This window comes from Eumetopias jubatus, unplaced genomic scaffold (assembly GCF_037043125.1).
Source record: "Eumetopias jubatus isolate StellerSeaLion01/CBP00866 unplaced genomic scaffold, mEumJub1_p1.0 scaffold_8, whole genome shotgun sequence".
NCBI lineage: Eukaryota > Metazoa > Chordata > Mammalia > Carnivora > Otariidae > Eumetopias > Eumetopias jubatus.
Genome location: NW_028274814.1, coordinates 47,314,593 through 47,327,001, shown reverse-complemented (window position 1 = coordinate 47,327,001; position 12,409 = coordinate 47,314,593). Strand labels below are relative to the sequence as shown.

The following is a 12,409-nucleotide window of genomic DNA, read 5'->3' as shown; positions in this document are numbered from 1 at the left end:
AAGATTTATTTATTTGAGAGGCACCTGAGATCCAGCCCCAGGTTGGGCTCCCTGCTCAGTGGAAGTCTGCTTCTCCCTCAGTGTCTGTCTGTCTCTCTCTCAAATATAGATTTATTTATTTGAAAGAGAGAAAGGGAGAGAGAGAGAAAACAAGCGGAGGAGAGGCAGAGGGAGAGAGAAAATCCCAAGCAGACTCCCTGCTGAGCTTGGAGCCCCAGAGGAGCTGCCCAGGGCCCTGCATGGGGTTCCTCCTGGGGCTTAACCGGGGGCTGGATCCCAGGACCTTAAGCTCATGACCTGAGCCTAAATCACAAGTTCAATGCTTAACTGACTGAGCAACCCAGGCGCCCCTAACTAGAAGCTTTATATTTTGAACTCTCATGTTTAGTTCTATGATCCATTTTAAATTAATATTTATGTATGGTATAGGGTAGATATGAAGTTTCACTTATTTCCATGCAGATATCCAATCGATTCAGTTCCATTTATTGAGAAGACCATCACTTTCTACCTCTAATGGCAGTGACAAATTTTTTTTAACATATAAACAAGTCAATTGTGTGCATTGTATGAATAAGTCTTTTTTTCTTTCTTTTTTTTTTGGACTACTTCTGGTCCTGTGGATGTATATCTATTCTGGTATGAAATCAAACTGTTTTTATTATTATGACTTTAAAGTAAATCTTGATATTCAGTACCATAATTTTTCCATTCTTCTTTCCAATGTTGTCTTGACTATTCTTTTTTTTTTTTTTTAAGATTTTATTTATTTATTTAACAAAGAGAGACACAGCGAGAGAGGGAACACAAGCAGCGGGGGAGTGGGAAAGGGAGAAGCAGGCTTCCTGCAGAGCAGGGAGCCCGATACGGGGCTCGATCCCAGGACCCTGGGATCATGACCTGAGCTGAAGGCAGACACTTAACGACTGAGCCACCCAGGTGCCCTGTCTTGGCTATTCTAAATCCTATGCATTTTTATGTTAATTTTAGAATTAGCATGTCATTTAAAAAAAATCTATCTGATATTTTCAGGGATTGTATTCACTCTGTAGGTAGATTTGGGAGACTTTATATCCCAAGAATATAGAGTGTTCCAATTCAAGTACATGGTTAACTCTCCACTTATTAAGGTTTTCTTTTATTTTGTCAGCAACGCTTGCAGGCTTGGTTTCCCAGGAAACAGATTCTGAAATCAAGATTAGTGTGCTGGGGGTTTATTAGGGAGCACTCTTGGTGTTACCACCTGTGCAAGGGAGCGGAAGGAAGCAGGATTGGGCAGAAAGTTTTTTGAATTTTATTACATTTATTACTATTTTATTTTTGCATGCTCTTATAAATGGTATTGCTTTTTAAATTTTTCCGTTGTTTACTGCTAACCTTCAGAAATATAACTGATGTTTAAGCATTGAGATATTTTGAGACTTTATCCAATAGCCTTGATAAAATATTTATTCTAATAATTTATATAATTTATATATAGAACATATATACACACGTAATTATATTAACTACATATAAAAATGTCATTTCTTCCTTTCTTATTTTTTATATTTTTAAATTTATTTTTCTTGCCTTATTTTACTTCTTAGGACCTCTAAAAGACAGTAGAAGTTACTGAATAAAATACTTGATAAAGATCATTCTGATCTTGTTCCAGAGCTCAAAAGAAAAAACATTCACTTTTTACCAAAGGCAGGATGTTAGGTTTAGAGTTTGTTGTTGTTGGTAGTTTTTTGCTTCATTTGTTTTTTTCCTCTTTATTAATATATCACTGTTTATCAGATTAGGGAAACCTTCTTCTTCTAGTTTTCTTAGAGATTAGCTGTTAAATTTTATCAAATGCTTTTCTACATCTATTAAAATAGTAATAGATTTTCTCTCCCTCTTTCTTATTTTTTTCTAAATGTAAATCAACTTGTATTACTAGAATAAATCCCAATTGGTCGTGATGTATTATCCTTTCTATATATTCCTAGATTTCATTTTCCCTGGTGTTCTGTAAGGTTGGTATTTTCCTTGTTTATTCCTGGAAAAGCAGGGAAAGTTAGCATCACGTTTCTGAATGTTCACCCAACACACTGTATTTATGCTCAACAGTATCTGGACTGTATCTAGATGAGAAGGTATGACTTTGGATTCCTTTCACTCAGCAAATGAGAAGAAAGAAAGAAGAAAGTTTAAAAATGTACATTGTTAGGAGACAGACAGCGATTTAGTCTCCCAGCATCTTTATTCCCTTTGTGTGGTCCACAAGATGTGTGCTCCCTAAAGTTGCCTTAATCGCAGGATAATAGAGAAATACTTGCACTAACTATATTTTCCATCTGGTATTTCACTCTCAATCTTCACTGGATCAGCCAGCTTCTGGCATATAAAACGCATTGGAAAACTACAGTCTGTATAGTAAATATATACTGTGTCTATATACCCACAATGCATCCTACCATTTACAACATTTCTGTTTCTTGTAAGCCTGAAAGAGAAAACAAAGAATTACAATTAGCAAGTCAAATATTTGAAATACATCCACAGGGAAAAAATTACTTTTTCAATATATCATTGCTCCTGGGTCTGCATTGCGTAAAATAAATTTTAATTACTATTTGGAGTACCAAGAGTGTCCAAGCTCCTTATCTTTATCAACCTACATGCAGTATCAAACACTGCCTTACTTCAATCTGCCTTTTCCACTTTTTTACATCTGGACTATTTGCTGTCCTTTACTTCCAGATGTATCACCTCCCTTCCCCAATACTTAATATGATTTAGAATAATACAGTTCTATTAAATTCTCCAGTCTGGCCCCTGTAATAGATCTTTGACACTATCTCTTCAAATATTTTTCATAATCACCCAAGCCAGGAATTAACCTAATATATGGTACCTTCTGTTCAACATCATCTCCAAGTAACATTTCCCTCTAGCCATTTTTCAGATATTTTATCCTGAAGTTCTGAATAATTACCAGCTCCTAAAACAAGATTACTGAGCAGGGACTAGGCATCAAAGACAAACTTGTAAATTGAAAGTATCATCTTTTGGGAAAAATTTAGTATTAAATATTTTAGTCAATAAATAATGAACATTAATAAATAAATATCAATTCAATTTTCAAAAGTGAAATTTCCTATTTGAAGTGACATGATACAGATGTCATTGATCACAGCACCTTTCAAGAAACTAATCCCAAAATAACGTTAAGAATAAAAAACAAAATGAAATACATATATGATTATATATTGTACACATATACAATGTATCATATATACATATATTATATATTTTTTATTTTGGTATTATTTCTTAATAATTTGAAATATATACTGTGTTTTCTAGTCCGCTATAGATTACCTTCCCATTAGCAATAGTTACAAATAAACACATGGAAATTCTACTTTTTCAAACAAGATTCCATCTGTATTCTCCCATGATGCACACACGACCTTTACTTCTACTCCCTTCACTCCAAATGAGATCTTTAAAATATACCTCCTTTTCTCCTCCATTTGCATACATATTATCCTTTGTTCTGTCCCATGATTGTAAACTGCCAAAGACAGCGCTGCCTTGTTTTTTGGACCCATATTATTACATCTACTATTTCTGTCTGAAGGAAAATGCAAACAAAACAAAACAATCAAAACTTGTATTTGCTTCTTGCCCACAGTGGGGAGTGTGCAGGAATCTCAGGGTTTAGATTTAGTGTGGCTGGCCCCCCACACAACTGCCCTGCATTCATTGCTGCTTGATGTGTCCTCAACAAACAAGTATGTATAAATTTGTGGGCAGGTTGAGGCTCTGGTTTCTTTCTTTAGTCTAACCTGTCTGCTTCCCAAATTTAAGGGATTATAAAATACAAATGGTATTTTGGCATTATGTTTATGTACTTCTTGCCTGTCCATTCTCCCCCTATGTCAGGTAGCACATATATAACATATGAGTCTATTCATGATGGTATATTTACAACCATATTTCTTAATATACTATACAACAAATTGTTTTATGTATGCCATATATACAATATACCATGCCCTTGCTCATCTTATTCTCTTTACTGAAAATGTTTTACTATCTCTAAATTTTTCATTCAAAATGGCCATTTCAAATAACAGTCACAGCTAAACTTTATCTTTGGTTGTTCCATGTATTTTTACTGAAGGATTTATCACATTGTATTCTTTTTATATGTAGAATTGTTTAACTAGTCTGCACATACAATCAATAAGTAACAAAGAAAAGAATCAATCTTTCATTCATCTTTGAATCCCAGCATGTGAAAGAGTTTTAAGCACATGGTTAGAACCCACTGAATTTTGTTGGCTTCTATAATTTTCTGAGATGAAAGTCTCCCAGAAATCCCTTCTTATTCGGCTACTAGAAAGAAATTCATTAGTGACTTGTCAAGATAATGAGAAGACATCTGTGGCAATTTTTTGCATTATCAAACATTAAAGAAGCCTGACAGAAAAGAATTATTTAAGGGTGCAATTTCAACTGAAACTAGTTTTAATTGTAATAAATATTGCTCCTGGGGGAAACACCTTTACTCAAACCAACCGGAAAAATTCAGTAAGAATGAAGACTTACCAATTGGAAGAGATAATTGTCTCATCCAGTTCCTGGTAACTTCTTTGATATTTTTTGGTAGATAATCCCAGCCAGTATCTACGTAACCTCTTGGATTTTATAAATTCCTACAAGAAATAGAGATGGTTAAAAAAATAATTGTCTCCCCCCCCCAAGAAAAATAACTGTCTCCCATTTCTGTACATTACCTCACAATGTAAGTTCTTACAAATTACTGTTTTAAGGTAACACTTTTGACATTACACTACTACTTTTTGATGCCATTAGAAGAAATTGAAACAAAGTGCTCCTTACTGTAAGGTTTCCTCCAACAGTTATTTATCAGTTACTGTTTCACAAGGAAAAGTATCTACCAATCCATGCATTACTTTAACTTAGGGCCAATGAAGGTCACAAACTTCAAGATTCAAGTATCCGGTAGTAGTCAGTCCAGGAGCAAAGGAAGTGGTTAATTACTATATACTCAAGTTAATAGAAACTGAAAAAGTAGGAGAAAAAATGTAGCAAAGTCAGATGAGAAGTGGTTATAGAATAGAATTTAGATCCAGTCCAAAATTTTATAGCCAAAGTAAGTTCTTTTTCCCTCATTTTCTAGACATTTTCTTTTTTCTTTTTTTCTTTTTTTTTTTTAGTAAATAACTAAGAATGGATCAGTTGACAATGATCAGAGGAGGAAGAGACTATGGTTTGATTTTCCCTGCAGCCATAAAGGAGGACCCAGGTTCTTACAGTAGGGAAGCGGACACTTCTGTGAAAATGATTTTTTTCCTTAAATAATATGGGAATACTATCTGAGAGACCAGAAATGCAGAGGAATAAGTAAAATATGGAGATGCTACTTAAATATTAGAAAAAAGAAAGTAAAGAAATACATATTTACATAAATAAATCTTCCAGAGAACTCATTTTCCTGGAACCCTGGCAGTCAGTATCATATATCTGCTTAGCACTTGCCTTTGACATCCCATCTTAATTATACCTTTTTATACATATTTTATCCAACCTATCTTTTTATTCTGGTATATGTTGCCTTTTTCTCTTAGTTAAAAAAAGACAAAAAGGTAGAAACAAAGAATCTTCTCCTATATAGATTTTACAGAATTGGTAACCCTCAGGAACGATTTCCAGATCTTCTGCTTTTAGATAAATTCTTAGAAATTGTGTTCTGAGAGTTGATCCTAAAGTTTCAGTTTGGAAATGATCACAGACCTAAAAATTCTCACAGACCCATGTCTACCCATCTGCCCAGCCTTTGAGATTCCACTGATGTTAAGGGCCTAAACCAAGGTTTTAGATGACACCTTGGCTGTCCTTCCGTATGATAAATGTACTAAGTCTCAATCACCTCACACCCTAGCTAAAATAACCTCATGTCTGGATTAGTACAAATCTTCCCCAACATGCTTCATTCCTCTCTATTCTAGACGGGAAAAGTGACTTCCTTCCTCACAGGCAGAGATCCAGGGGACCTTACCAATACACTTTTGTTCTTAATTGTCAGCAGGCTGGCATTTTGAGCAGAACAGAACATGACACTCTCTTGCCATGTTTCATAATTGTCAATTAGTATGTAACAGCTGTCCTCATGCCACATCCATGTCTTTGGACAAGGTTTACATTTGTGCTCTGGAAGAAGAACGTAGTTTCATTCGGTTTGTGTTGATAATCTTCATTATTCTTATTATTCCCATTGTCCTCTATAATAAGTTAACCAAATTTACTTGTCTTTCTTTTTTTTACATGAAAGGTGAAGAAAATGCATGCTGTGTTCCAGGTCCCTATATACCACTACAATATGTCCAAAACATAATCTGAACAACACATTTTGAATTAAATGTCCAGTGTATTCCAGTGTGTTTTCTTATCTCAGGAGTCCTGAATAATGATTAATTAACTTACTTTTCTCTCTTTTTTTTTTTCATTTTTTATAGTACTACATGGCAATAAAGGCTAACCACAAAAACATTCTGTGGTAAGAATCAACTCCCCAAACCTACATCAACCTTGCCTTTTCCAACTATGTCGTTTCTGGCTGCCTGACATTGAATATTTGGGAGAGTTCTCAAGAGCACAAAAAAACATGTTTTAGTTCTAATAGCTATAGAAACTGTTAGAGATATTAAAAAAACAATTCCTCCTAATTCCAAAGGCAAGGCCTAACTATTTCCTTTTTTATTGATTCTCATCAAACATTGACTGAAATGTAGGAACAAGGTCACCTACAAAGAGGTGACCTTATCTTCTATTGATCTCAGTGCCCAAAATAACAGTAGTAAATGTCAGATTAGAGAAACTTCTAATGGCACAGAAATATCAGTAAGTCCTCTGTCAACCACATTTAATTCCTTTCTCCAAATAATGGCATCCTAGGGAAAAGCTGCTAATTATTGATGAATGATTCTCAAGTGACTCCTAGCTTTTATTCATTGTCTAATAAATAGCTTAGAGAGGAATATAGGATTACCTGGTTCTCTTTTATAGAGCTCATGACATAATCTGGTGGCTATTTCTTGCAGTGTGTTCGACAGGTCCATGATCATCTTGGAATTATTCATGTTATGTATCAGTTGTAGAGAAATGTTTCTCTGAAGTTCTTCTTTGAAATTTTGTAGTTTATTTAATTTTCCCATTTCTATCTTCAAAGTTGTGTAAACTTCAGATTAAAAAAAGAAATGATAAAAAATTTTAATCCCTCAGCACAACCATTAATTTCCTTTCTGCTGAACTAGTACTACAAACATTAAAGTCTAGGGAAGCAGTCCTTTCATAGGAGTGAGGGAAACAGGTTACCATGTTTAAGTATCTACTTATCAATACCTCTTGGGTTATATCACCTATAATCATTCCAAAGCTTCAATTCAAGAATGAACTTTCTTGTAAAACTCATGTAATTCTAGGTGTTTTCCCTATCAGTCAAAACATGGGTAATACATACAAAAGCTTCCTAAGACTCCTAGTCCAATCAGCAGCAGAAGGCATAGTAGAGTCAGAGCCAAGGTTCTCTGGCGCCATCCATGGGAAGGAGCAGGTGGTGCTGTGGAAAGCAAAATTAGCCGGCAGGCCTGGAAATGGTATACATCTTAATTTGAATCATTCATTCATTCATTCATTCATTTTGCCTTTATTTCTTTCCTAACATGTCTCTGGTAAAGGAATGTGTTTTGCTAGAAACTCAAGGACATTTAAAAATACCTTTTTAAAGAATAAGTAAAAAATATTTTGTTAGTTGTTTTACATGCAAACTAATTCTCACAGGACATGTTGGTAATTGGTAGGCCGAGTCAAGAGACAAAGAGGCAAAAATGGGCTTTGAAAAGGAGAATTGAGAAAACTAATCAATGTGCTTTACTTTACTAAGATTAGAGAACGTGATGACCCATGAATTGATTAAGAATGTTTTGAAGTTAGAATCCATAGTACAAATTTATGAAATATTTATGAGAAATCTTTTACTTGATAAAGGTGGTGGATAATAAATATATACACCTGTAGGCAGTATAGCATAGTGATTAAAAAAAAAAAAAGGCACAGCATTCCTAGGGCTAGTATGCCTGGGCTTGAATGCTGGGTCTGCTGCTAATAACGGGGGACCTTGGACAAGTCACTTAACCTCTCTATGTCCTAGTTTCTGCATTGGTTAAAAAAGAAAGCCATAAAATATCAGAGATTAAGCAAATTAATAGTGGTAATAGAATAGTGCTGGCATATAGCAAACACTTGCTGATTGTATTAAACACGTGTTTATATTTATATTTAATGAGATGAGGATGATTGGGGAAAGGAAGCAGTTTTAGAGGAAAAATTTTTTAAAAATACAAAATTTCAGGTACAGTGTGGTTTTGAATGTTACATCTTTTTTAAAAATTTTATTTATTTATTTGACAGAGAGAGACACAGGGAGAGCAGGAACACAAACAGGGGGAGTGGGAGAGGGAGAAGCAGGCTTCCTGCGGAGCAGGGAGCCCGATGCGGGGCTCGATCCCAGGACCCTGGGATCATGACCTGAGCCGAAGGCGGACACTCAACAACTGAGCCACCCAGGGGCCCCAAATATTATATCTTCCAATATTTCCTTACCTCTTTTCTTCCTTTAGTCCCCTATGTGTCTTTTCATTTAACTTAACCTCCAAAAAAATAGGAGAAATTTGGAGATAATATATGCTTGATTTGGTAGAATATTAAATGACATTTTTTAAAGTTCTCTCTCTTTTTGTCTCTCTGTTTCTCACACACACACACATACTGCATTTCTTTCTTTCTTCACTTTCCTCCTTCCTCCCATCCTCCCTCCCGCCCTCTCTCGCCCTCTCTCTTTTTCCCTCTCTCTTTCTCATTCCTTCTTCCTTATATCTAGGCTCAACATATGGGAACTATGGGGTGTGTGTGTGTGTGTGTGTGTGTGTGTGTGTGTGTATCTAAATATTTTGTAGCCTCCAATAAGCATTAATTTTCCTTTTCTAAATAATGAGTCAGATTCTGGAAACATTAATCCCATCATATGACTGTAAGAATCACTTTAAAGTATCTTAAGTTCTCCTCAACAGTTGAACCAAAGCAGTCACTTCTTAAATACCATATTTAAGATGAGTAAATTTAGTTCAAAATATATCTCATACCTAGGGAAACTAAATTAATTAAAGATTTATGAAAAAGAGCTGTATCCCCATTAAACCAATATTCCCTGAGCTATTATTTTCTAATCATTCAAAGAGTGAATAGACCTAACAGCAAGCTAAAGAGAAGTGATATAATCTGATTTTATGTAAGTGAATGAATAATATGCCTAACAGTATAATAACATATTAATTCACAAAATTCCCATTTATAGGTCTGAATATTATTATCTCACTCTTTATCTCTAGCTATGGTTTAATATTAAAATAAAATGCCTCACTGTTAATTTTAAGTTCATATTCTTCCACTTAGTCTTACATGCCTACAGAGGATTGCTTAGTATCTCTCTCTGAACAAAATTTGATTTGTTTGACGGTAATGGTTAAATTGGTCAAATTGAGCAGCTTAAAAGTAACAGAACTTTAATTCCTTCTTAATATCCCTTTCTGAAAAATATTCTCATTATTCTCTTATTTATTATTGTCATTCTTTTTGATATCCTCTCATTTTTATTTATGGTACCCAGAACTGAAAAGTATGGTCAATTTTAAATATTAAAGAAATACCTACTAGACTAGATGAATAAACAAAAAATAATTAGTGAAATCCCGGCCAATAAAAACATTTTATTGGTGTATTTGTCATCTTTATCTATCTTTAATTTAAACCTCACAAAATAATCATTAAATATGTTAGCCTTTTCCAAAATGGCACCAGCAGCATAAACTAAATTATGGTTGCAATCTCATAATAAAACAAGCCTTATTATCTCCATTTGATAGGTGAGAACACAGAGACTTCAAATGGTTGAATGATGTATTTGAATATCCTGTGCACATCCGATAGTTTCCAAACCCTCTCCTCCATAATTCTGGCAGGTCAACAGAGAGTCTTTTCCAATCCACACACATGCATGTGACACTCAAGCACAGCATGTACTCATTGAAGTCACTGACACTCTCCTGCAAAAGAGTGCCCATTTCTACCTCATAAGGCAAGAAGGATAGTGCTTGTCACATAGGGAGAAAGTTAAGATCCAGTTTTACTATTACATGTGTGACTAGCACTTTCTTATAAAAAAGAACCTACAAAACCATGATTTTCCTGGACAGCATGTATTCCTTGTTTTATGGGGGAAAAATGTTTCATAATCCAGTAAAATCGAACTATTACCCTATCCTAATTATCTTGAGTGTGATATTAAAACAGAAACATTGTAAAAGACTGAGTGTTCAATGCACCCATCAGCACCTCAAAAATTTATAATTATTTTGGTAAAAATGGGAGGCTCAACCTAAAACACATCCAAAGTTCAAAATCTTACCTTTTATCCCAACTGTGTCAAACTCATGGATGTTTTCTCTTTTACTGGAGTCCTGAAATTTTATATCTGCATAAGTAACCTCTTCAGACATTGATGGCTATTGAAAAGAAAGCCCAACAAACTGTTAAAAAAAAAAAAAAAGATGAAGGTGAACTAACATAGTTGAATTTAAGCAGGAATTGTGATTTTAGACTTCGGTTTATAAGCAAAAGCTTGTATTTATGAGCTTTAACTTCTCTTTTCACTGTCCCAATCCTGTGTGTATACAAAGGAGCTGCAGCCTATCAGAGGCCTCAGATAAGTACAGACACAAATGCAAGACTGAAAGTCTTTCTTCCTCTTATCTCTTCCTTTTTGTCATTTCTCTGTATCTCCCAACTACAGAAAGTAGCTTTAAAAATCTTTTTGGTTAGTGCCATGCCAACGGGCACAGATCACTAGCAACACGTGTGCAGATATAACATAGAATTTATTGGAGAAAAACCTTCAAGCAGAGAGAGAACAGAAGGACACAATCCCCAAACACTCGCTCTTCTATAGCAATGGCCTGGCACGGACATTCTGTATGTGTCATGGCAAAGGTCCTGACAGAAAGGATTTGCCTTTGCTGGGAGACTGCACATACCCAGAGCACTCCCAGGGAGAGGCTTGAGGATAAGCCCCAATCTGTAATTCTGTTACTTAGGGATAAGTTAGCCTAAGAGGAGTTAGGGAACATCTATCTAGTTTCTCTAGTAGCAAGAAATACATTACCGGGACTGGGGCCCAGGAAGCGCACCAGGGAGTATGCGTACTGACAGCAGAGGCGGGCCCTAGAAAGGCCCTAGAAATTGCTCTGTAGTCCAGGAAAGCTGAGATCAGTCTTGCTGTCTCTCTTCAGACTGCCTCAATCTTTTTGCGCCAGCTCCCAGCTAAAGTTTACCAAAAGGGAGAAGCAAATGAGCCTCTAGAGCCATGCAAGTCAGGATCTTAGGAAGTTCATTCAGCATTCGCAGGAGGCAGGGATCCATTCAGTTACCCATCAAGTGTACAAAGTAAAGGTGGGAGCTTGAGAATGATTGTTTTTGAGTAAATTCCTTCCTAATTCTTATTCTTATTAATAAACCTTATATTTTCAGTCACATAATTGAAGAGTTGAGAGACCACAGTGACAGTGACATACACAGGTTCAAAAAAAAGACCCACAATCAGGATCAAAAAACAAGTCTATACATTAAAAGGGCAGTTTGAAAAGAATAAAATAAAGGGACAATTTGTACAATGTGGATAGGCTCAAAGGAATATATATATATATATGATATATATATCATTATTATGGAATATATATAAATATATTCTTTTTATTATTAGAATTGGTTTACATGGTTGTGGAGGTCAAGAAATCCTATGGTCTGCCATCTGAAAGTTGAAGAACCAGGAAATTTGTTGGTATGATTGTCTGAGTTTTAAGGCCTGAGAATTGAAAGTTGGAGGGGCATGGGGGAGGGGGGAGGCCAATTATATAAATCTCTGTCTGAGTCTGAAAGCCTGAGAACCAGTAGCTCCAACGTCCAAGTATAGGAGAATATGGACATCTCAGTTCAAGCAGAGAGAAAGAGAGAGAATTTGTCATTCCTCTCTCTCTCTCTCTCTCTCTCTCTTTTTTTTGTTCTACGCAGGAACTTAATAAATTAGATCATGTTCACCTAGAATGGTGAGGATAAACTTCTTTACTGAGTCTACTGATTCAAATGCTAATCTCCTCTGGAGACACCCTCACAGACACACCCAGAAGTAATGTTCTATCAGCTCTCTGGGCCCTACTCCTTCCTTTTTGAACACTTTTATTTCTCAGATTCCATCTCGGTCTCACTTAATCCTTAATTTTTTTTTTAAGATTTTATT

General features: G+C 35.3%; 1 protein-coding gene across 2 annotated transcripts; it reads right to left on the bottom strand.

Annotated features, from left to right (window-relative positions):
- Window positions 1-2,186: 2,186 nt before the first annotated feature.
- Window positions 2,187-10,754, bottom strand: CLEC12A (C-type lectin domain family 12 member A). Of its 2 annotated transcripts, XM_028119809.2 has the most exons (6): window positions 10,526-10,751; window positions 7,523-7,621; window positions 7,052-7,240; window positions 6,062-6,213; window positions 4,588-4,694; window positions 2,187-2,473 (listed from the first exon to the last, which is right to left on the bottom strand). In XM_028119809.2, the coding sequence occupies exons 1-6, from the start codon at window positions 10,614-10,616 to the stop codon at window positions 2,308-2,310; spliced, it is 804 nt and encodes a 267-aa protein (XP_027975610.1). In that variant the 5' UTR covers window positions 10,617-10,751; the 3' UTR covers window positions 2,187-2,307. The 2 variants fall into 2 exon arrangements, with proteins under 2 accessions (XP_027975610.1, XP_027975611.1); XM_028119810.2 differs by lacking the exon at window positions 7,523-7,621 and having other exon boundaries at window positions 10,526-10,754.
- Window positions 10,755-12,409: the final 1,655 nt, after the last annotated feature.